The sequence below is a fragment of the Podarcis erhardii genome (assembly GCF_964252035.2).
Source record: "Podarcis erhardii genome assembly, chromosome: 9".
In the NCBI taxonomy this organism is placed as follows: Eukaryota; Metazoa; Chordata; class Lepidosauria; order Squamata; family Lacertidae; genus Podarcis; species Podarcis erhardii.
This window is the reverse complement of record NC_138512.1, coordinates 29602586-29628103: the sequence shown is the minus strand read 5'-3', so window position 1 is coordinate 29628103 and position 25518 is coordinate 29602586. Positions and strand designations below refer to the sequence as shown.

At 39.7% G+C, this 25518-nt stretch overlaps 1 protein-coding gene and 1 long non-coding RNA gene across 5 annotated transcripts in view; one reads left to right on the top strand and one right to left on the bottom strand.

The window, feature by feature from the left end:
* TRAPPC11 (trafficking protein particle complex subunit 11) overlaps window positions 1-25518 on the top strand; it is a 78428-nt gene that overhangs the window by 4697 nt on the left and 48213 nt on the right. For 3 of the 4 annotated variants that reach the window (XR_014160027.1, XM_081875638.1, XM_081875637.1), the window contains exons 5-29: window positions 1461-1575; window positions 2394-2493; window positions 3225-3298; window positions 3680-3776; window positions 4758-4891; window positions 6043-6190; window positions 7459-7552; window positions 8720-8799; window positions 8875-8953; window positions 9037-9091; window positions 10502-10647; window positions 11189-11250; window positions 11341-11473; window positions 12316-12446; window positions 14533-14685; window positions 15323-15510; window positions 16345-16493; window positions 17036-17157; window positions 17633-17752; window positions 18909-18974; window positions 19063-19219; window positions 20185-20296; window positions 22490-22581; window positions 23625-23758; window positions 24755-24922. Coding sequence is in view for 3 of the 4 variants with exons in the window: in XM_081875638.1 (XP_081731764.1) it covers window positions 1461-1575; window positions 2394-2493; window positions 3225-3298; window positions 3680-3776; window positions 4758-4891; window positions 6043-6190; window positions 7459-7552; window positions 8720-8799; window positions 8875-8953; window positions 9037-9091; window positions 10502-10647; window positions 11189-11250; window positions 11341-11473; window positions 12316-12446; window positions 14533-14685; window positions 15323-15510; window positions 16345-16493; window positions 17036-17157; window positions 17633-17752; window positions 18909-18974; window positions 19063-19219; window positions 20185-20296; window positions 22490-22581; window positions 23625-23758; window positions 24755-24922 (2909 nt within the window). In the remaining variant the exon portion in view is untranslated. Of the gene's footprint in view, window positions 1-1460; window positions 1576-2393; window positions 2494-3224; window positions 3299-3679; window positions 3777-4757; window positions 4892-6042; window positions 6191-7458; window positions 7553-8719; window positions 8800-8874; window positions 8954-9036; window positions 9092-10501; window positions 10648-11188; window positions 11251-11340; window positions 11474-12315; window positions 12447-14532; window positions 14686-15322; window positions 15511-16344; window positions 16494-17035; window positions 17158-17632; window positions 17753-18908; window positions 18975-19062; window positions 19220-20184; window positions 20297-22489; window positions 22582-23018; window positions 23577-23624; window positions 23759-24754; window positions 24923-25518 lie in introns of those variants that run through there. The other variant, XM_081875639.1, reaches the window with a different exon arrangement.
* On the bottom strand, window positions 7547-8215 carry LOC309349749. The gene is made up of 2 exons (XR_014160164.1): window positions 8176-8215; window positions 7547-7577 (listed from the first exon to the last, which is right to left on the bottom strand). It is a non-coding gene; the product is annotated as an uncharacterized lncRNA (long non-coding RNA).

Genomic DNA, 25518 nt, shown 5'->3' with positions numbered 1-25518 from the left:
TTTTGACAGCTGTCAAAAGAGCTGTCAAAGCAGAAGAACAAAAATGAGAACTTTGTTACGAGGACTTTGCCGGTTATATTTGTTACAAATTGGATACAAAATGTTTAAAACAAGGAATAATAAGTTACTTTGACTGGTGGACGTGATCTGGAAGGGAACTGAGTTATTACAATCCACCTAGAGGAGCCGAGGGATATTACAAGTTGTTGGCATCGAATTTGACAGAACTTTTTATCTCCTGGGAAACTGCAGAAATGGAACACTATTTTGGCTACAGAGGTTTACACACTAAAGTAGACAATAGACTTATCTATTGAAGAATGGAAGGGACTTGGCATCATGTTTCGTTCCTGAATAACAGAGCCTCTGCAGTGGAATTTAGAAGCTTTTGGAATTAGAACATTTGTGCAGGAAAACAGGAAAAGAAAGAGGAGAGAGATTAACAAGAACAACAAGAATAATAAGAATTGGACAAAGTTGGAAGTGGGAACATTTGGGACATCCAGATTTGAAAGGTTTAAGAAATAAAATTGGAGTTTTTACTCCCAAGTATATAAAAATCTGGATGGAAAAAATGGGCCTTTTTGAGATAGACTCCTTCCAAGATTGGACATTTAAAATTAAAGAAGACTGGTAAAGGACTATGGTTTAAATAAATGTGGGAGCTCCAGGAAGACATCAGATGTTGATAAATATGGGGAACGCAACCAGGAAAAGGGGGAGGGAAATTTGGAATCCAAAGGGTGTAAAATCATATTTTATTTTATTATATTTTAATCTATTATGTATATTAAAGGGGGGAACGCGTGGAAGGGAATAGGTCGATCTTAGGAGATGGGAAAATATTTTTAAATTGGGCTAATGATAATAAGGTTAAAATTTGGGATAATAAATTGCTGAATTTATTTGTAAGAATTGGAATATAAGAGGGGGAGGGGAGGGGAAGTCCTGGAAAGATGTTACGGAAAATAAGATCTTAAATTTGGATGTTTTGTTTTTTTTATATTGTTATAACTGGAAACTTTTAATAAATATTATTAAAAAAAATGAAAGCCTTTTATGGGGTGTATAGTCATATCCCACTTTTCTCTCTGGTAACCAGCTTTTCTAGGTTCCTTTTTATTTGTGTTAAAAGCCTTTCACGCTGTCTTTATGGTGCAGGTTGACGTTCTTTTAGGAATCTAGTGCACCACAGGTTCGAATATATTGTAATCAACTGCAACAGCAGTGTTGTTCTTGTAGGTCTCACGGTCTTTGTCTTTTTTTTCAGCTCAGAAAAAAATTAACTTCACATTTGGTTCAAAGGGGAATAATTCACCTTATATGTTGTAGTGCACAATGAACTCATTTGCATGTCATGTAAACTATGATTAATAGTGTACCGTGAATGTGACAATCTGTCGCCCTTTGACAGATTTCCAGAAAGTAGATGGTTCAGCATTTTTAAAATTTTATTTTAGGAGAAGACGTTATTGCTTCTGAAAGGGCAGCGGCTTTATGCAATGCTTGTGACCTCTCTGGAAAGTCACTGTTCGTTTTGCCACATACTGATCACCTTGTAGGTTATATTATAAGGTAAGTAAATTATGTGAGAGGCAGGCTTTTCTTTAGTTATTTTTTTTTTTTACCATGGCCAAAATCATCCTCGTGCTTGCTTGAGAGTCACATTACACTCAGTGGAACTGGCTTCTGAGCTGTGGTGACTGGTACCTTTTGAGACTGGTAGGGAAGAAGGCAGGGAACCCAACAGTAGATGGAGCCAGAGGCAATGAAACGCAGAGCAAATGCTTTTTAGTTTTGTCTGCATCCTCCCTGCTGAGTTCTGCAAGGGCAACACTGAGACTAAGGAGGAAGAAACTGTCAAGCAATGCTACCCTGTGGACTGGTTGCAGTTGAAAAGACAGGCAAGTCAGGCTGGCTGAGGGCAGACTCAGTTTGGTGAGGTAGTGCCCAGTTTGCCCTAAGAGAACAGCCTCTACTGCTTCTGAGCAATTATAAGGTCAGGCTGTACATATGGCTAGTTTTTAGAAAATAAGCATTTTTAAAACCTCCACAGTTTAACACATTTTCTTTCATGTGTATTAAATCTCCACCAAGTGTGTTTACATCAACATTTGTATGGAACTCTTGAATACACCCATTAACTACATGTTACGTATTTCTGTTGAAACGTAATGAATCCACCACCATTTTATTTCTGGAAAAGCTGTGTGCTCCTTTTCCATGCTGCTGATAGTAAGCTTATGTATAATTTATTATTTATACCCCGCCCATCTGGTTTTATGGGAGAGAAATTAGGGTGAACGTGTTTGAAGCAAGGCAGCTAGCTATTGATACAGTGAAGTATTAAGACTCTTACTTCGTTTTTAAGCAGTTGACCTTTTCTTTCATAGGTTAGAGAATGCCTTCTATGAACATGCACAGACATACTACTATACAGAAATCCGCAGGGTGAAATCTCATAAAGAATACCTGAACAAAACAACACATCAGGTATAACTAGCAACTTTATGAAACTAGTTTGGCTACCAGTGCTGAAGAATTTAGAAGCATCATTGCTGCAAATCCTGTTTTTATTGGTAGTTTTAAGAATATTTTATTTATAAATATTTTATTTATAAACTTATAAATAAGTTTATTTTAGAATAGACTTATACTTGCCAAGTCACTGTTGTATTGCTTTGTGCTATTATCTTCCTGTTAGACATTTGGACAATATTGCCATTACAGCCTGTCACTTTGAGAACCTGTCTTTCACTCTGTAGGCATGGAAAAGCAGAAGGTGGTGTTTTGTGTGTGTGTGTGTGTGTGTGTGTGTGAGAGAGAGAGAGAGAGAGAGAGAGAGAGAAATATTGTTATTTATTTATTTATTTATTATTCTTCTATGGTATATGCAGTGGCATGTACCATAATGTTACAACCATATATTCTATAAGAATACAGACCATTTCTAAAATCATACCAGAATGCAAAACAAATCAAAATGCATCTTTAGCAGTAGCAAGAATAAAGCAAGTTATATGTTAAAACCACAATTAATAACACTAGGTGTTAACACATTTAAAAGCAAGCCAAATCAGTAGCCTTAATTTATGATGGAATAAATTGATTTGGTATTCTTAGAGTTTGGTATTAATCTGCATTAGTGTTGCCTAAAGCGTCATGTTGATGGCTTTAAAACTAATACCACCTTTTAAAAATATTGTACATTGGTTGTGTTGCAGCTTCTGTTTGTTAGACACCAGTTCAAAATAGGATTCTTCAGTGAATTGAAGCAAGACACACAGAATGCTCTAAAGTAAGTACTTGTATGCAGAGACTGGAATCATGGGATGCTCCCACCTCCCCCAGTCTAGAAAGAGAGGCATATCTTCCATTTGTGGGTGGGATGGGAGACAAAGGAGTGGAGAGCACCTTTCTACTGCCATTCTTAAAATGATTTATTGCCGTTCTCCATGAGTAAATATGCACTGCAGCATTTTATGAAGAATATTTAATATATTTCCTCTGAAGTAACTTTACTCAAGAGGAGAGGCAACAGTAAACCCCTTTAATTCCAAAAGGACTCTGGGCCTCGCTGTTGTAGTCCAAAGAAAAGAAAAGCAATACATTTGGGGCTCACTAATTTATTTATTCTACAACAAGTGAACAACTTCTAACTTTAAAATTTCTTACTTAGAAATTACAGAACTGCATATAATCTTGTACATGAACTGAGAGCTCATGAAACAAACATATTGGAAATCAAGACTATGGCAGGATTTATAAACTACAAGGTAATGACTGTTGATTTAACTTGGCCCTTCTTAGGACATTTTGTAGCAGAAGTTCCTGTTCTGGGTGATTTAAGGAGAAGGAACACTTCTTAGTTGAATATCCTGAATGGATGTGAGGAGGCAGTATAGGCAGAATGAGTAAGGTAAAGCTATGTTCCTACAGACCTTAATGACCTTTCTTCATGCTCTTTGTATAAAGTATAGAGGCATAGTGTAATTGGTCCTCAACATAGTCATAAAAAGTTATATCTAGTAAATGGACAGAGGGCAGGTATGTTGGGTCATGAAGGATGGCATTGAAATTGCAGAGGGTACAGTTTGTGCAATGATGAATAAGTAACAAGACCAGAAATCATAATCCTTTCTTAAATTATTGCCTATGGTTTTGTGTTATCCTGGAGGCTAGAAACGCTAAAAATAGTGAAATCTTGTGTTTATTTATTTGATTTTATTATATTGAATTCTTCTATACTGAATCACATGAAGTATATGGATTAAAACATCTTTCTACTTTTAACTTACAAGTTCCATCCCCCCCATTCAACTTATTATTCTTTCAGATTCAAGTAAGTGAAAAGTTTTGGTAGAAATTATTCATCCCAAGTTTTCATGTTAACATGGGAAAGCACCCGTGAGAACAGCATTCTCCTATAAATGCAGATAGGTTTCTCCTCATCAAATTCTTTCTGAGGGGGAGTCTGTTGCCCATTGCTGTCCTTGGCATCTTTGCGATGATTTGAGGTTACTTCCTGTGAATAACTGGAATTTGTGCTTCTATTACATTTTGACTTTTCATTTTGACTGTCTGTAGGAAAAAATGAAGTAGTCTGAAAGGGCAGAGAGGAACATAGTTAATATAAAACTAATGTGTATTGTACTGTTACTGTTCACCTACAACAACTGTATTCTGTTGTAGTTGTCAATCTGGTATACCATTGAAAAATATTTTAATCAAAGTGTTCTAATTTCAAAACTTTTCAGATTTGTCGCCTTTGTTTTCAACATAATACACCGCTGGATGCAATTGCACAGTTCAGAAAACACATAGATTTGTGCAAGAAAAAAATTGGGAGTGCTGAATTGGCTTTTGAGCATGCTGCCTGGATGTCAAAACAGTATGTTTTTACTTAGTAATTTTACTACTGTGATTAGTGAATTGGTGAGCTTATTTAAGCTGCACGGTGTTGCTTTTGGTTTGCGAGTTATTACATAAACCTTATGATATTCCACATCAGTTACAGTGGTGCCCCGCAAGACGAATGCCTCGCAAGACGGAAAACCCGCTAGACGAAAGGGTTTTCCGTTTTGGAGGTGCTTCGCAAAACGAATTTCCTATGGGCTTGCTTCACAAGACGAAAATGTCTTGCGAGTTCCTGCGGGTTTTTTCCCCTCCCCCCCCCTTTTTCTAAGCCGCTTATCTGCTTATCCGCTAAGCCGCTAAAAGCCGCTAATAGCGCTAATTGGCTAAGCCGTCAATGGGCTTGCTTCGCAAGAGGAAAAAACCGCTAGACGAAGAGACTCGCGGAACGGATTAATTTCGTCTTGCGAGGCACCACTGTATAGCTGTAGCTCTGGGAGGAAGGTTGCCATTATACCCATTCTACAAATGAAGAACCTGAGGCTTAAATGACTTGCCTCAAGCTACTGGGGTGTGAACCAAAGTGACTGTTGCAAGCCTCAAATTATTTTGTGCTCGTTACCTAGATTTCAGTGTTTTTCTGTTCCAGACATGTTTCAGAGAAGAAATGGGGAACATATTCAGGGATACACTAGAAATAAATATATAGTGAGCTAATATATAGTGAGCCAGAGAATGTCCACCAACTTGCATATTCTGTTAACAAGTATCTGTATGCACCTATCGATAGTACATGAGTAAGCATTGCAGATGTTAATCACTTGCATAATTCTGATTTTATTTTTTGGCCCAGTGGGATCATTAGAAAGTTTGAAACAAATATAGAAATCATGACAGTTGAGACAGGTAGTGATATATTTGGTGGGTTCCTTTATTTTAAAATTATTTTGGTTTGAGGCAAAGGATGCCCTGAGTTTTCAGACTTTCTATTTCTCATGGCTATATAGGAAAGTTTTGGATTCTTTCCTTAAATTAAGATTCTTGGGGTCCTGGAAAGAGGTCAAGATTTTGTGTGGCCCATGAGTTAGTTGCCTGTTGCTACTCTGCTTAATCCTTCTGAAAAATCTGAAGTGTCTGGTTCTGCAGATGTGTGTGTGATTCCACCCCCCCCCCTTTTGTTTTAAACAGATTCCAAGCTTTTGGAGATTTGTTCGATGAAGCTATTAAACTAGGACTGACAGCTATTCAAACTCAGAATCCTGGTTTCTATTACCAGCAGGCAGCATACTATGCACAAGAACGGAAGCAATTGGCCAATAGTCTCTGTAATCATGAGGTGAGTCATAGGCTGCCTTACATTTGTTTACGCTCCTTTGTGAGACCATATTCTTACAAGGTTTTCTGCAAGAAGTGACTATAGCTTTTAGGGTTTTTTTAAAAATACTTATTTCTAGATAGCTGTGCTGACTCATTTGTGTGAATGGTGTTACCATGCACTGATCAGTGGTGTGCAAAAAGCTGATTCCTGTTTATTCCTGTGTGTGATTCCAGTGCAGCAAAGAACCCACATGGGCTGCTATAAAACCATACCTGTGGCACATAGGTTATAAAAATTAACCAAAAGTAAGGCTGAAAACAGAACTTATTTTGATTTCTCAGTGAATTTCAGGTAAAGGTAACATGAATAATAAGATATTTCGGTTAGCAAGTTGGTATTTTTAAACTAATGAGTCCACACTCAGAGTCATAAACTTGTAGAATTGGATCACTAGGATCATCTAGTCCAACCCCCTGTAATTCAGGAATCTTTTGCCCAACGTGGGCTCAAGAGTCTTATGGTCTACTGACTGAGGTATCTCAGATCCTGTAATCTCTTCTGTAAGCTTACTTTTATAAACCCATAACTTTTGGTCAAGAGATTTATATATTTACTTATATACATATATACACATATACACACCGATATTTTAAAAAACTTGGTTTGTGTATGGCAAATGCATGTGTTGTATAATCTAAATAATGCACACCTTTTAGAATCCTAGTGTATGTCGGCACTCTTACTCAGTTATAGGTTTCTAGGCAACTTTATTTAGGCACAGACTCTAATGATAGGTCATGCTACATTAGTATACTAGAATGCCCATAAAAGTGTTCATTTAAAAGTATGTGGGGAAAAATAAGAAAAAAGAACTTTAAATAGCAGTTTTGTAGTCTTCAAACATAATCCAGAACACCGGGGGTGTTCAGGTCTCCCTCTATTAGTTAGATCATGCAAAACATAAACATTTTTACTCTAATAGTTAGCTCTACAGAAGCCATAGTTAAGTCCTGCGTCCAAATATATTTTCATGAATTTCATTGAATTCAAGAGTCTTAAGCAGGTATACGTAGGTTCAGTGTAATGCCTTTATGTACCAACAAACATTTTTCTGTTTCCATCCTCTGTGCCAATACAGGTTTGGGTGTGGTTTTGCTTCTTCTATAAACACATACATTTTGGAAGTCTTCCCCTCCCCACGCCCAGCATTCAGTTGTGTATTTTATTATCACACTGTGTCATAACCTTTAACAATATAGTTAAGGCTCTCTTTGCTTAATTTGCAGTCTTCCGTAATATATCCCAATCCAGATCCACTGGAAACTCAAACTGGAATGCTTGACTTCTACGGACAAAGACCATGGAGGCAGGGAATACTAAGTAAATATCTTTTTCAGTTTCTTGCCTACAGAACATAAACAAAAAGCAATCTTAGTTAACAAACATTTATCCTAATGTGTGTATATTTCAAATTGTGTTCCTGAGAGCCTTATATATCCTGCCAAGCATATTGGGGAAACTTCTGTGACAGGAGTAAGGAACCTGTTACTCCCCAGGTGATGTTGGTTCATTCACCATTCTGGCTGCTACTGCTGGAAATCATAGTCCAACCACATCTGGAGGGTTTTCTACCTCTGCACTATGAGAAGACTGGTAATGCTAGCTGAGCTCCTCTGACTGACAGCTTCCCTGCTGCTACTGATCTTATCCTTCAGTGCCCAGGTGTGTACTTGCAGCTCATCCAGGGCAGTGATAAAGCCCAACAGACTTAACCTATGTCTCAAGTGAATCAAGTATAGCCTAAGACATATCGTATATACTGCAATACATGACAGCCATGCTGAAGTTCATCAAGAGGCATATCAGTTCAGGAATGGTTCCGCAGAGTAGTAACGTGTTCTGTGGAAGCTTGTACCGTGATAAATTGGTTAATCTTTAAAGTGGCACAAGACTAGAGGAAACAGATGGGCTTGTATATTTCTGTTCATGTGGAGATCTACTACCTCTGTTGAAATGAATGAGGCAACTTCTGTTTGTTAGAGCTCATACAGAGATTTGGAACGGGATGACAGTGAACTAAGCCTGTGGTTTTAAACATTCCATTCAAAGGCTTAGAATGAGTTTACCAGATAAATGCAAACCCTCTCATTGTGTGATATAAGGCTTGTGTCATTATTAGTAGCCTCTATAATAGCAAAAATTAAATAAGTGTTGCTTTTCTGGAATCAGTCCTTTTATGGGCTGTTGCCAAGAAACCACAGATTGTGAGGTTTTGACTTTGTTGCTAAGAGCAGTAATTTTCCTAGTAGGCTGACTTAGACCATAGCACTTAAAGGTGCTTTAGTTTTTAGTATGTTTAATTATTTCAGCCTATCTTTTAAAACAGTCTACTTAAAAGAACAAAGAATACACCTGAGTTCTAAAACATTCCTTCTCCTAAGATACAGAGCAGTGTTTAGAATCTGAACATTCTTGAACTGGAACTAGGCTTGTAACAAAACAATGTACACTAGTTCATTAAGATGGATTTTTCATTGTCATATGCAGGCTTTGATCTCAATGATCCCGAAAAGGAGAAAGTGGGAATTTTGGCGCTGCAACTGAAAGAGAGAAAGGTTCTTCACTCTGTAAGTCACATTTCAATAGTATTTATAGTTTGTCATTGTAAGGGCAAATATAACTTTAACAATACTTTTTATTAGGAGCTAATAATCACCTTGCTGAGTAATGCAGTTGCCCAATTCAAGAAGTACAAATGTCCAAGAATGAAAAGTCACTTGAGTAAGTATACTATTCCTAACTAATGTTTAATAAAACACATTTTACAGTTTTTAATACTGTAAATAATATAATGTTCTTTTCAGTGGTTCAGATGGGTGAAGAGTATTACGATACTAAAGATTACACCAAAGCTTTGAAGTAAGTATGATTTTTATAAATGCCACTGCATGATTTTAGGTATTTATTTTTTAATTTTTGTTTAGTATTTTAAGTGAAAATTGGAAAACTTTTTTCAGCAGTGTATAGAAGAGGGTTGTGAATAGGTCGATTTGAAAGTTATTGAATCTATCATAAATTGTAACAGGACAGGTTATCCTGGCATAGCTTCAGTGAGTTCAGATATTGCAGGTCGTATGCAACTAGACAGTTCCACTAGCACAAGGACTTTTGGCTGTGCAGCAGAACTTTCTCTTTCCTCTGTGTGCCTCTTAAATATATTTGGGGGGTTTCTCAAACCATCTGCAGATTTAGGGGGCATGTGGGGAGAGGAGAGGGAGGGAAAGTTCCTTTGTACAGTCAAAAGTCCTTCTGCTAATAAACTGTTTAGATGGATGCCACCCTGTGGCTATAATTCAATATGTACAAATGTAATAACTGATAAATTCTGTATTTTTTATAACTGTTTCTAGAGGCAATAACTTGGAAATATGAAGGTATAGGGGAAATACTCCGTTTCTAAAAATGCATTAACATAATGACAGTACTAACCATATTTGCTATTTTCATAGTGGTTTTCCCTAGGACACGTGTTTTTATTGCCTTAACTCAGTAGAGTGCTACTGAGTTGCAAATATTTTGTGACTGATATTTCAGTAACAATATTTGTCAAGTAAATTATTGAATTTCATTTTGAGTATAGCATTTAATTCTTGTTAAAGGTGAAATCCTAGGGTGGGTATGCTGTGGAAGGTTTTAGAATTCAGCAACAGCCCTCTTGTACCAGCATCTCTTGAGATACATCAGCCGGAAGTCAGAAATATATCAGTAGAATGGCCTACTGATGTATCATACCTAACTGCCAGAAAACACTGTTAGAGCAGGAAGAAAAATGGAGCATTGCTAGGGGAGAAATAGACTGATGCCATAGTCTGCACCCTCTCAGATACTGCTCCTAGACATTGCACTGCCATGATGGGTTTATTTCTCCTATGCAGGGCTCACGTGTTTTTGACATACTCCCCTGTGGTTAGTGTGTGCCGGCAGTTTTTCCATGAGCACTGGAGGAGTAACCAGTGGGATTTCTTCATTCTGTGTTCAGCTTAATATTTCAGTTCAGCTATTAGAACAAACCTCCAAGTTACTTTTGCGGCATGTAAAGTTAACCTTACGTACTATTTTAGCTTTGTTTGCTAAGCGGAAGTCAAAGATGTGAAATCGGATCCCACTTGTCATAGGGAACTGAAAATGTTCAGATTAATTTCCCCCCTAGGAAACTCACATCACAAAGCTTATTTGATCAGGTGCATCTTCTATTTAACTTCTGTGATTTTTTTATATGAACTGTCAGATTCATTTGCTTAGTTAAATTCTCTTTTAACCCTTTTCCAGGCTACTAGATTATGTTTTATGTGACTATCGTAGTGAAGGATGGTGGACTCTTCTTACTTCTATACTGACCACAGCTCTTAAATGTTCCTATCTCATGGCGCAAATAAAAGATTACCTTACATACTCATTAGAGCTGCTGGGAAGGGGTAAGGAAGTGCACTTCATTTCTGTCTTCTTCTTTTTAACTATTTTGATTTGAATGTTTATTAGCACAAACCTGGGCAGATGAAAGGCATTTGTGGTGTATGGAACAGCCCTGCCTAAAAGGGTTGTTGTATCTTTAAGAGACCCCTTCTTTGTGGTTTTGCTTCAAATGCGGTTAGACAATCTAGGGCCAAGGAGTTCTATGTTCAAATCCCAACTACATTAAGAATTTCCCTGAGTTACCTTGGACTGTTCAGTAACTCTCAGCCTAACATATGTGTGTGTGGAAGGTGGGCACACATCTTGCTCTGAGATCTTTGTAGGATTGGGATAGAAATGCAACAAATATGCTGAACCTTCTTTGGTTGCAAGAACTAGACCTTGATTTTGAGTATGAAGATAGCTGGGGAATGTTAAAGCATTTGCAGGTATTACAGGCAGTAACTCTTCATTATAAATTGAAGGTGGGGTATAAATATTATTATTATTATTATTATTATTATTATTCCTTTTTTCCTAATTTGTTTTTGTATTTTCCATCAGCGTCTACTTTGAAAGAAGATCAAAAATCTCGGATAGAAAAGAATCTGATCAAAGTTCTCATGGTCAGTAGGTAGAATCCAACTTCTCTGAGACAAGCTCCAAAAATGTAAAATGTTTTTCATATAGAACTGATATTCTTGTTTTGGATTCAGAATGAGACTCCAGATCCAGAACCTGAATGTGATACTGCTTCTGTGAAAGCTGCCCAGAAGTTGTGGACTGACCGCGTTTCTCTGGCAGGAAGTAATATCTTTACAATAGAAGTGCAAGACTTTATTCCATTTGGTATGTATCAAAGCTATTGAAAATAAAAAAGTCACGTTTTGTGCACCTGTTGGGAAAATGAAAGTGCACACTTCAGTTCTGTAAACATCCATATTTCATTTCTGAAAGTTTTATTTTTTATAGTTTACAGATTTTACTAGATTTAGAAGTAGGGACTTGATACAGTGCATTGATATATTTATGCAGAAATCTTCACTAAAAAGTTTAGCATATACACTTTAGATCTCGGGTAAAAATTTCAACTGCAAAATGTTTGTGTGGTATGTCACGTTCATTCCAGTTGCCACAGGGAACGGCATCAAATCATTTTTTGAAATCACACAGATGCATAGCACACACAAAAAACTTGCACCTTGTCAAAACTTTTGTAGGCTTCATCTCATCAGAATGATTAATATTCCTGTAAATTTAATCCAGTGCTGTCAAAAAGAAACTTAAGTTAAATACATTTTCCTATTGTAGTCAAGGGAGAATCTATCCAATGCTTTGGGAAATATGGTGGTGTGAACCTCCACTTTGAATTCATGGTGAAACATGATGTTGGGCTGAGCTGAAGCATATTCTATTTTTTCTGTGCACACCCTAATATATAATAGATATATTATGATACATCTTGTACATATTGAAGATAAGTGAACGCAATAGAAAATCAGAAGCTGCTCTGCCTACTGCATATCTGCCTGGATTGCAGCTAGAGAATCTCACTTCAAGTGTTCCATGTCTTTAGCTAGGGCAAGAAAGAGAAGACGACCCCACTTAACTGAACTACCATTGGTCTTCTGTGAAATATGACAGTCATACTTATTACTGTGTTTCTTGTCTTTTTTTGCTCCAAACTCTAGTGCAGTGCAAAGCCAAGTTTCTTGCTCCAAGTTTTCATGTTGATACACCAGTTCAGTTTGACATATGCTTGAAAGCTGATTGCCCACATCCTATCCGGTTTTCTAAGCTGTGTGTTAGCTTCAATAATCAGGTAATTTAAAAAAACAACAAACCTTGCATTGCTTTTGAGGAAGGTTAATACCTTCTTGATGGGCAGTGGATAAGATTTGCCTTCTGCTAACCATTTTAATACAGTGGTGCCCCGCAAGACGAACGCCTCGCAAGACGAAAAACCCGCTAGACGAAAGGGTTTTCCGTTTTGGAGGCGCTTCGCAAAACGAATTTCCCTATGGGCTTCCTTCGCAAGACGAAAGCCCATAGGGAAATCTCCGGGACAGCGGGGAAGCGCAGCGCGTCTTCCCCACTGTCCTCGGACCTCCTCCGAAGGCTGGCGGTGGGGCGGAGAGCCCTCCTCCCGCCGCCAGCCTTGGGATGGCTGCTCCGAAGGCTGGCGGTGGGGCGGAGAGACCTCCTCCCGCCGCCAGCCTTGGGATGGCTGCTCCGAAGGCTGGCGGTGGGGCGGAGAGACCTCCTCCCGCCGCCAGCCTTGGGATGGCTGCTCCGAAGGCTGGCGGTGGGGCGGAGAGACCTCCTCCCGCCGCCAGCCTTCGGAGCAGCCATCCCAAGGCTGGCGGCGGGAGGAGGTCTCTCTGCCCCACCGGCAGCCTTCGGAAGGCTGCTCTGAAGGCTGGCGGCGGGAGGAGGTCTCTCCACCCCACCGGCAGCCTTCGGAAGGCTGCTCCGGAGGCTGGCGGTGGGGCGGAGAGACCACCTCCCGCCGCCAGCCTTGGGATGGCTGTACTGAAGACTTGCGGTGGGAGGAGGGTTTTCCTTCCCACCGCCAACTTTCAGAATGCTGTTCTGAATGTTGGCGTGGGGAGGAAAAACCCTCCTCCCACCGCAAGCCCCAGGAACAGAGGAGAAGCGCTGCGCGCCTTCCCCTCTGTTCCGGTACCTGTCCTGAAGGCTTGCGGTGGGGAGAAAAGCCCTTCTCCGCACCGCCAGCCTGGCAAGCGGTCTCCATAGGAACGCATTAATTGATTTTCAATGCATTCCTATGGGAAACCGTGCTTCGCAAGATGAAAAACTCGCAAGAAGAAAAAACTTGCGGAACGAATTAATTTCGTCTTGCGAGGCACCACTGTACTACAAAATATCAGTACTTCCCTTTCCACTTATTTTTTTTTCTTTTTTAGAATCTGCAAATTTATTTCTGTATAGGTAGTGATCCTTGTAAGTACAGACCTGATTTAATGGTGGTTCCAACAATATCAGGAGGGCACCGTGTTGGCTATCCCAAGAAACCAGTTAAACAACTTGCAGTGCAATCCTGTTTGTCTGTACTTGGAAGCAAGCCCCATTGAGTTCACTGGGATTTACCCTCTAGTACAGTGGTACCTTGGGTCAAGTACTTAATTCATTCCGGAGGTACTTTCTTACCTGAAACTGTTCTTAACCTGAGGTACCACTTTAGCTAATGGGGCCTCCTGCTGCTGCCGTGCCGCTGGAGCACGATTTCTGTTCTCATCCCAAAGCAAAGTTCTTAACCTGAGGTACTATTTCTGGGTTAGCGGAATCTGTAACCTGAAGCGTCTGTAACCTGAAGCGTATGTAACCCGAGGTACCACTGTACCTAGATTGCTGTATAAATTACAAATCTTTCCTTGAACTTTTCTTATTTTAAATATCTTCAAAATGCAATTGATGGTTCTTTTTCAACATACAGTCGTACCTTCGTTTTTGAACAGCTTAGTTCTCGAACATTTTGGCTCCTGAATGCCGCAAACCCGAAAGTGAGTGTTCCAGTTAGCGAACTATTTTTAGAAGCCGAACGTCCGATGCAGCTTCCACGGCTTCCGATTGGCTGCAGGAGCTTCCTGCAGCCAATCAGAAGCTGTGCTTTGGTTTTCAAACATTTTGGAAGTTGAACATACTTCCAGAACAGATTCCGTTTGACTTCCAAGGTACGACTGTATACATCTGTGAGTATTTTCTGTTGCTGCTTTGACATGAAGTGCAAAGTATGTGTAACTTTTATTTAGCTCTAAAAGGGTTGGGGGGCAAAACAGTAATCCCAGCAAATGAGATTTGGTACATTATTCTACTCTTGTAGTGGTGCTGTTTTTGAAAACCTGCCCACCAATTATTATTTTTTTATTTTTTTTTTTTGGCTATAGGAATACAACCAATATTGTGTGGTGGAAGAAGCCTATCAAAAAAGTGACATGGAACCACCCAGCCAGGGGACATTGTGTCTTATCCCTGGTAAGACAAAGAAGTTCACTTTCAAATTTGTGGCAAAAACTGAGGATGTGGGAAAGAAGATTGAGGTAAGCCCTTAACTGATATTCAAAACAATACATTAAAAAGCTCAGTGACAGGTTGATTATAATTCAGTAGTTTGTTAACGCCAGCAGACTAATCCAAGGGAGTACTGTTTTGACAAACAGGAGATAGAATTAGATGCCCAAGGCCTTTGCACTAGTAGGACATTTTGAGCTGTGCTGCAGCACTGCACCAGATGGGACTCTGCAGGGCATTGCATTATTCAGAAGGCCAAAATTGCACCATTAGTAGAAAGGGGACATGGCAGAGTTGAAGTATTTTCTAGAAAACCTAGGAATCCTAAGATCACAATCCTGTGCACATATAGATTGTAGTGGGACAAGTCCTTTTGAATTGACTTCTGAACAAAGTTTCCAGTAAAGGTGGCATATATTGAAAATAGAGCCACACATAATAGGAAAATTCTGATGCTGGAGATTTTTATGTCCAAAGGGGCAGGCTGATTTACGCACAGACAGTTCAGAATATTGATTTGCCCCAGCATAATTTCATAGAGAAGGAGGTGGCACCGGTAATGTGAATTTTATATTAGTATGGTTCTGGGTGAATGTTGTATGTGTCATGGCATATGTTACATGGACTGGAGTGGAAAAGTCCCAGTGGTATTTGTCTCTCTTCCAGATCACATCAGTGGATTTGATTCTGGGTGGTGAGAACGGCCGGTGTTTGATTTTGAACTGGCATGGAGGAGGGGGAGATGCTGCTTCTTCTCAAGAAGCATTGCTTGCAGCTCGTTCCTTCAAAAGGCGACCTAAACTTCCAGATAATGAGGTTCATTGGGATAGCCTTGCAGTTCAGACGAGCACCATGTAAGTGGGAATCGGCATGTGCAATGGCAAATGTTTAATGGATACATAGAATGGTCTGGTGTCTTAGAGGGAGAGAGAGAGAGAGAGAGAGAGAGAGAGAGAGAGAGAAAGGTAAAGGTAAAGGGACCCCTGACCATTAGGTCCAGTCGTGGCCGACTCTGGGGTTGCGGCGCTCATCTGCTTTATTGGCCGAGGGAGCCGGCGTACAGCTTCCGGGTCATGTGGCCAGCATGACTAAGCTGCTTCTGGTGAACCAGAGCAGCGCACGGAAACACTGTTTACCTTCCCGCCGGAGTGGTACCTATTTATCTACTTGCACTTTGACATGCTTTCGAACTGCTAGGTGGGCAGGAGCAGGGACCGAGCAACGGGAGCTCACCCCGTTGGGGGGATTCGAACTGCTGACCTTCTGACCAGCAAGTCCTAGGTTCTGTGGTTTAACCCACAGCACCACCCGCATCCCGTGTGTGTGTGTGTGTGTGTGTGTATAAACTAGAAAAATGCTGAGTTTCCCTCTCTTCTTCCCATTTGTAAAATGGAAATGGTGGAAATGAAAATAGTATAGAGAAGTGCCTGAGTATGTGTTATGCTGGGCAGCTAATAGTAGCATTAGTGCACATTTGTGACATTGCAGAAGTATGTGGCGAGAAGAGAAGATATGAGGGGATTTGAAAGGCATGTGGAACAAAAGTCAACTGTTTGCCTTGCATAGAATGCTGCTGCTGTGGTGCAAGCAGAGGCTTGTGCTGCAGCAGCTAGAGGAGCGGATAAGACCAGGACATAAGAATGTTGAGAGGTAGCAGGCAGTTGATCTTTCTCTTGTTTTTATTAAAGGGTCATTTCCAGAGTGCCAAACATTTCTGTACAGCTAAGTCACGAACCTCCTGCCCTGACAAACGAAATGTACTGTTTGGTTGTGACAATTCAGTCACACGAGAAGACTGTTGCCAAAGATGTAAAGCTCACAGCAGGCTTAAAACCAGGTATTTGTTACGTGCCGTGGTACTTGCTCACATTTCCTGTAGAGAGTGATGGACTTATTATGGAAAGGATTAAATCACTCCCTTCTCCTGTTCTGTTATGACAAATAAATTGCTATAGACAATTTGGATTGGTGCTGGAAGACAACCAGACACAGGTCTTTTTCAGCAAGCTGACTTCAAAGTGTAACTTAAGAAGCTTTCAGCAAACAATTGTTAATCTTAACCACAGTTTAGGATTCAGATGTAATGCTAAAATAGGATTAATCTAAAATGGAAGCAGAAGTTTCCATCCTCCTTGTAGTCTTGCTGGGAGGTGGGTTTGCAACAGGATGGTCAAGCTCAAGGTTCACAAATCAGCTCCATGACAATATTTTATGTGAACTGGGCCAATGTGGTTCTGAAGAACTTAACTTTGCATGAGATCAGTGCTGCGTAAAGTTCACATTGACTGCAGTTTCGTAATACAAGTAACTTAAAATCTTTCCTAGTTGTTGCTATTGTAAACCTAACAAATATGACAATCTACTACCCCCTTATTTTAGGCCAAGATGCAAACCTGACTCAAAAAACTCATGTGACTCTAAATGGAACAGAAATGTGTGATGATTCCTATCCTGCTTTACTTACTGATATCCCTGTAGGAGACTTGCAACCAGGTGAAAAGGTAAATATGTCCCTTACTTTATCAGTGTAACAAGTATTAAAAAGCAGTGATGGAATTATGTTGCACATGAGTACCTCTGAGATACAGGCCCCAATCCAAAGAAGATTGATTACAGTTCAATTCCCTTTTCACTCCAATAGAAGTTCAGGATTATGATATTTCTTTGGATCTGTGCCACGATACATGTGGGACAGTAAGGAGGGAAACTGTTTCAGAATTCAGAATTTGCTCAAGAATGATATTTGCACATAGTTCAAACCACAACCACTTGTTTTTCCAAAGTAAAACACGAAGCAACCTAGGAACACAAAATGGTTTCATATGCATACATAGTTGAGATAGTCCTAGAAATGATTTTGGATGTGATGTTTTAAAATAAGACTTCTGCATATTGTACTTAGAGGTCTTTGGTATTTGTTTTGTCTACTCACTTTTTCTCTCTCCCTCCCTCTTTCTCTCCCTGATTGTTGTAAAGCTGGAGAAGACCTTATATATTCACTGTGGAACAGTTGGCGCTAGGATGTTTCTTGTATATGTTTCCTACCTAGTGAGTGTGACCATTGAGGGAAAAGAGATTATCTGCAAATGTCACAGGGTATGTTGGACTGGTTGGCAGTTGGTTTTTTCTTAGATTCTCCAAGTGTATCCTTGTGTGCATGACTAGCTAAAGTCTAGGGTTTCCTAAGCATGCAGACTATATGCATAAGTTCTATTGGAATCTATTATGCATGGGTGGTTCGACAAATGTAATCTTTTTAATTCTTTTTTTTTGTTTGTTTCTGTTGTTTTTATTACAGCATCAATAAATTGAAATGAAGTAGGACATTATAAATGTATAAACAGTATCAGGAAATGGAATATGTTTATAATATAATATATAAATAACAATAAATTGGGTGGCTTGTTTATAATGTGGTCAACCAGAAATGCATATTAAGAGAGACGTTTCTTCATTATCCACTTTGACAAGCTTGGCTATCAGTGATAAAAGTAGTCATTCCTCTGACAAGATGTTCAGAGGAAGAATGGGTGTACCGTTCTATAACTGAAAGAAGGCAAACTTAAGAGGTGTCAGGAAATAGCTAGGATGGTGAACACCCAGGTCCTCAACATGCAACAGTCTCCTTCGACTCAAGAGAATGTTTATATCCATCTAGCGCTAGTCTGCACACCTTGTAATCAGCTAAGTTGAATGTAGCCGCATGTGTCCCTCAACTTTTGCATTCTGGCAGGCAGCGAAACCAGGAAGTGTATTGAGCCGCTAGTCAGCTGCCGTGCATGAGTTCAGCTTAGTGAGTGATGACTTGTTCAGACCTGAGCATAATTGGGATGAAATACTATAATTGGTTTTAATAATGTGTGTTTTAAGAATGCAACTAATTTGAGACAGTAGTTACTAGTATTGACCATGCCTCTTTTTTTGGTAAAAAATAAGATGCTGGTACTCATTATCTTGATAAATGTGTCATTGGTGCTAGCACATGATGGCTTCCAGGGTTAATGAAAAGAAAGGTGGTGGTTATGTGTACTGGTCAGTACCACTTTCCACACACCCACACCCTGAGTATGGATAAGATCAAGCTATATTTGGAAATTTTTCCTTCTCTGATATAGGAGGAGGTTTTTTAGAGTAGATGGAGGAGTTACTGTGTGCGTGAGTTGCAGAGGAATGATAAAGCTTTTGCTACTTTTTGGATGTTGGCCCATGAAAATTGAAACTGGAAGATGATTTAGGGGTTTTTTTTATGCAGGATGAAACAGTTACTGTGGAGACAGTATTTCCATTTGAGGTAGCTGTTAAGTTCGTCTCAGCTAAGGTACGTTACTAAAAACTGATTGAAAACGTTGCCTGGACAGACAGTATGAACAATAAAATGACCCACCTTTTGTTTCTCTTCCTGCCAGTTTGAGCATTTAGATAAAGTATTTTTGGACATCCCATTTTTGTTGATGACAGACATCCTCAGTGCTTCTCCTTGGGCCCTCACTATTGTAACCAGCCAGCTGCAGCTTTCTCCTTCCATGATGCCTGTGGATCATTTAGAATCTTACGTGGAGAATGGTGAGAACCTTCCTGTGTATTCTTAAGCACCCTTCTGGGATGTTGTTTGGGAAGAAACCCATTGATTGTTACTGCATTACGCCAGGCATACAGTATGTGTTTTTATTTTATTTAAATAGGATTATTTTGACTTATATTGCATAGAATTAGTAAGCTTTTCTCAAAAAGCAAAACCTGGAGATTAATTTGACTCCCTTGCAAATGTACTCTTTCTGCATTTCCTCCACCACAATCAACATTTTGTCATAGTTGCTACACAGTGAAATGTCTGAACTTTTACAATAAAGTAATTTGGCAGAGATGGTGAAGGCCCACCAAGTCCTGTTTGACTCTGGAAATATTTGATAACATATAATCCTATCTTTAAGGGACGCGGGTGGCGCTGTGGGTTAAACCACAGAGCCTAGGATTTGCCAATCAGAAGGTTGGCGGTTCGAATCCCCACGACGGGGTGAGCACCCGTTGCTCGGTCCCTGCTGCTGCCAACCTAGCAGTTCGAAAGCACGCCAAAGTGCAAGTAGATAAATAGGTACCGCTCTGGCGGGAAGGTAAACGGCGTTTCCATGCGCTGCTCTGGTTCGCCAGAAGCAGCTTAGTCATGCTGGCCACATGACCCGGAAGCTGTACGCCGACTCCCTCGGCCAATAAAGCGAGATGAGCGCCGCAACCCCAGAGTCGGTCACAACTGGACCTAATGGTCAGGGGTCCCTTTACCTTTAATCCTATCTTTTGTCATTAAATGACTGCTCCTTCTGTCTTTATGTGATTTGGTTCCTCTGCTTTTTGCTGGGGAACAGGAAAAAGTGAAACAGTGTTCTGTACTGTGCATATGCTTGTGTTCTTTATAGTCTTCATATGATAATGTTTGCTACACTTGTATGTAAATATAGAGTATGGTCATATAAAACATTCATAATGATTTCTGTATCTGAGAAACTTTAGACTGAACCTGACTTTTCTGATAGTTGTTTTACAGACAGGTGAAAGTGCTAGTGAATGTTTTTGCCTTCGTTGTCCATCACTTCCTACTGGTCAAAGTGGAGTGGCTACTGGAAGTTATGTAATTTCCTGGAAAAGGTAAATATTCCCATCTACCTCTTCAAATATCCCATAGGTTAGTCTTGTACAGTGATACCTTGGGTTAAGTACTTAATTCGTTCCAGAGGTCCGTTCTTAACCTGAAACTGTTCTTAACCTGAAACATCACTTTAGCTAATGGGGCCTCCCACTGCTGTCGCGCCGCTAGAGCATAATTTCTGTTCTCATCCTGAAGCAAAGTTCTTAACCTGAGGTATTATTTCTGGGTTAGTGGAGTCTGTAACCTGAAGTGTATGTAACCTGAGGTACCACTGTATATTTCTTCCTTATTGATGAATATCAATAAGCATTATCACAGTTCAAGCCTTCTGGCATACAATTTGGGCATAACCGAGAGAAGCCTTGGCTATCTAATATTGTATCTTTTAGCCAGATCCAACAGTAGTCCTTTAAAATAGCGGGGGTGAAATAGACTGTGGAAAAACATTCACACAGATACCCCAGGCAGAGGGCTGCTGAAGAAACCCATTCACACAAATTTTGAACACATGAATCTAGAGAGTTCAGATGAGGCAGATCAGCATTTCTCTGACTATTCAAGGCACACTCCCAGCCAAGGAGCTTGTTTTTTCATTATCAGCTCCTTAGTGAAACAAACAAAGCATTCAGGGAACCAGTTCTTTAGCAGAATGCAGTAGGAACAGCTTTCATAATATATTGCTGAAAAGAAGAGCTTGGAGTGAATGTTGCCCAAGGCAGAATTTTGTCTGGAGTCTTAAGTTTACATTGTGGACTCTACTTTGTAATTTACCTGGGATGGGGGCTTGGAAAACTCTTCATCAGGTTTTGCCGGGCTTCTGGGGACCCACCTGGTGCCTTGAGGCCTCTGCAAAGGCTTTGGCCTGCCTGTCATGAATGGGGCTCTTCTCATTGCCCAACCTGTGTAGTCCTGTGTGTGAGTAACTAACAGCATGCAGACCAAAGCCTGCATATACGCCTCATATGCTTATGTGCTGAATCTGTACCCATAACGCCAGGTGGCCATAAATGCTTCTGCTAGTGTGGTGAGGAGCCCACGGTGCAAACCTTCAGACCCAACACTTTAGAGGCTTCATGTAGCAGAGGTGGGGTTATGGATTCTAGCTAGGCTGTAGTTTTAGGCAGAATCCAAATACAGTGGTGCCCTGCAAGACGAACGCCTCGCAAGACGGAAAACCCGCTAGACGAAAGGGTTTTCCGTTTTGGAGGCGCTTCACAAAACGAATTTCCCTATGGGCTTGCTTCACAAGACGAAAATGTCTTGTGAGTTCCTGCGGGGTTTTTTCCCTTTTTTCCCCCTTTTCCTAAGCCCTAAGCCGCTTATCAGCTGATCCGCTGATAAGCCGCTTATCAACTGATCCGCTAAAAGCCGCTAAACCGCTAATAGCGCTAATCCGCTAAGCTGTCAATGGGCTTGCTTCGCAAGACGAAAAAACCGCTATACGAAGAGCCTCACGGAACGGATTAATTTTGTCTTGCGAGGCACCACTGTACTGGTTCTCAAACGGCTTAGTTGTCGAACAAATTGGCTCCTGAACGCCGCAAACCCGGAAGTAAGTGTTGTGGTTTCCAAACATTTTTGGGAAACCAAATGTCCGATGCGGCTACCAGTTGAGTGCAGGAAGCTCCTGCAGCCAATCGGAAGCCATGCCTTGGTTTTTGAATGGTTTCGGGAGTCAGAACAGATTAAGTTCGAGAACCAAGGTACCACTGTAGTATTTTATCAAATTCCGGAACATAGATCTTTCTGCAAAATTTATTTTATGTATTTTACTCATCCCTAAAATTTATGGCCATTGTATATTCTAAGTTCATATCTAGGTATTGCAACAACCTAAAAAAAACCTAAAACAAGCAAAAAGAATCTGCATTGAGTAGAAAGAGCTGTTGGCAAAATGAAAAGCTGAAAAACAAGGTCCCTGTGCTTTTCTGTTCCCCTAACCATCTGCCCTTACTGTATTTTGGTTTAATGTTTTATAACCTTTATCATTCTTCACAATACTTATCTCGACTTATTATGCAAAGCACTGAATTGTGCAAATCTGTTTTTGTCACCTAGATCCTATATCCCTTGCCTCTAATAATTTGATTTTCTTGTAACTCTTTCCTCTTATCTTTTAAACTGAAAATTAAGAAGTCGTTTACTGCTGATTTTTTTGTAGTGTTAAAATATTTATCTGTTTTCTTTTAAAGGCGCACAGCTGAGAAGAGCATACCTGTTGTTAATACTGTGATCACACTCCCCCACGTTATTGCAGAAAGTATCCCACTCCATGTTAACGCAGGTAATGTAAATTTATGCATAAAGTCATAGTTGACCTCAGATGCTCTCAAACTCTTACCGCAGTGCAAAATTAGATTCTGGTGTGTTGCAAAAGTGTTGCTTACTAACATAGTTTGTGGACAAAGTCATTTCCCCATTAAATGTTAAGGACTGGGTTGGGTCCACTTTGTCATACTTGGATTAGATCCACTAAAATCAATGCAATTTAAGTTAGTCATAAGTCCTATTGATTTCAGTAGGTCTGCTCTAAGTATGACTAAGTTTAGATCCAATCCTTTGTGCTGCCACAGCTCGCTCCAGTTTCTAAAATATAAGAGGCAAAAAAAGATCACAGTTCACACAATTGATAGATGCAAATTCTGTTTGTCACCTGTTTCCATCTTCATAAAACTTCCATGAGAAGACACACCATTTCTTGAACATCACTTCTTTCCCCAGAAACATACAAAAGCAGACCGACTCCCAAACCTGTCCAATGAGTGTGACAGGCTGAACATCCTGGGTTCAAATCTTTGCTAGGCCATGAAGCTACTGGTGATATGGCGCATCTCACCCTAATTCAAGCAACCTCTCTTTGCCATTTCAAAGGCAGGATATAAAATGTGATAAATAAAAGTTTCTTTGCTAAGTTGTTCCATCATTTTGTATGTTTCTGGGGAAAGAAGTGATGCTCCATTCGTTTGTTACAGATGTGAATTTTCATAAAAGCAAAAGACTGAAATAAGCTATTCTAGTTCCATTTTTTTAAAATCCAGACTGTAATGCACAACCTTCCCTTTTCACTTACTGCTGACAGATGGAATTTGCCTTGCAGCACTTCAGCAACTTAACAGTGTCTAAAAAGAGACTGGTATTTTCGTCAGTCCTACGTGAAGCTACAATGTTTTCATGGTTACTCCTGTGTTTAGTACATTTTTAATCTTCTTGGTTTCTGAGGATATAACCCTAAATAGTGTTAATATATACTTGCAAATTTCAGAAAGAAACAATAAATGCTATTTTTGCTGAAATACATGTAACTTCTGTTACACTTCCTTTTCAAAGATTTGCCCTCATTTGGTCGAGTCAGAGAATCCTTACCTGTAAAATATCACCTGCAAAATAAGACCAATATTGTTCAAGATGTGGAAGTGTTAGTGGAACCCAGTGAAGCCTTCATGTTTTCTGGCCTTAAGCAGGTATGGCTTAGACTCCAAACTTAAAAGAAATATTTTCTTACAGCCTCTTGCACACCTTCAAGCTATTATCTGAGTCACACATAGGATAAAGTTGTCCTAAACATGTCCAATAGTGTTCTGAATATTGTGTCTGTTTGCAAAACTTAGAGGTGGAAAAACTGGGGAATAAAAACCACAAGATATCCTTGTTTGAGGGAAGAATAACTTTTTACATAAATCTGAAATATTAAGTTTGTATATACAGATATCTAGGTACCTGGGGGAACTTTGCATTTATCTATAATTGAGAGAGAAACTAAAGTAGAGAGAGGGTAGAGAAAGAAAATATTGATGGTGGTAAGAAATTGTATGGTTTATTACCTTAAACTGTATGCTCCCATTCATTACATGGGCTTGCCAATCGGAAGATCAGCAGTTCGAATCTGTGTGACAGGGTGAACTCCTGTTGCTCTGTCCAAGTTTCTGTCAACCTAGCAGTTTGAAAGCATCCCAGTGCAAGTAGATAATAGGTACTTTTGCGGCAGGAAGGTACAGTGTTTTGTGTGCTCTGGCAATCATCACGGCGTTCCATTGCGCCAGAAGCGGTTTAGTCATGCTGGCCACATGACCTGGACAGCTGACTGTGGACAAACATTGGTTCCCTTGGCCTAAAGCGAGATGAACGCCACACCCCATAGTCACCTTTGACTGGACTTAACCATCCAGGGGTCCTTTACCTTTTCCATGGGGAACTCTGATACGGTTGTGACTTCAGCAGCTGCCATTTAAGAAACAGACAACTTGTAACATTCACAAGATATACTTGAGCCTTTGCAAGTGCTGGTCAGAAGGGTTGAAATTACAAGGTTAAAGCTGAAAGAGCGAGGGGGTTGAGAAATTGAGTGGGAATAAAAAGAACATACTAATGATTAACAAACGTTTAAATAAAATAAGAAGCCTAGATGGAGATCGTAATCCAAAAAAAGACTGATTACAGACTTTGAACTGTATTTTTAGATAAGATTGCGAATCCTTCCTGGTACCGAACAGGAAATGTTATACAACTTCTATCCTCTCATGGCTGGATATCAACAGCTGCCATCACTTAATATCAACCTGCTACGGTTTCCAAATTTCACCAACCAGCTGCTTAGAAGATTTATACCAACACACATATTTGTAAAGGTAAGATATAATAATGACACCTGTGCTGTTTAGAGCTCTTTCAGTACATGTGTCATACTTAAAGACAGTTGAATATTAGGCTAGACTTTTCAAGTTGGCATAGCATCTACCCAGAAATTGCAAAATGTAAGAAGCAAATCTATAATTAGGAGTAGAGTCAATTAGAAGGCTCTTGTTGACTGCATTTTGCAATAATTTAATTGGGATTCTGAGGAAATATTTCCTGTTAAGACTAGCTTACATCATTTTATGAGAGAACCAGAGTATCTGTTCAGTCTGTAAAATGTACTAAAGCTTCTGCCTGTATTCTGTGATCCAAATTAAAATTAGGCAAACAATAGCTGCTATTTCGTATTATATTTCAGTACTTTGTAAGATGCTTAGTTGAAATAGTTTCAAGATAGAGTAAATATCTCTTTAGGTTATGAATTACCATGATGCTAAATCAAACTTGGAAATAACTGGAATTGAAAAGAGTCTAATATGAAGACAAAGCACCAATGGCTTCTTTGGCATTTGTTAAAAGTATTCATATGATAGTGGAATTATTAGGTACAGTCATACCTCGGGTTGAATGCGCCTCGGGTTGAGCGCGT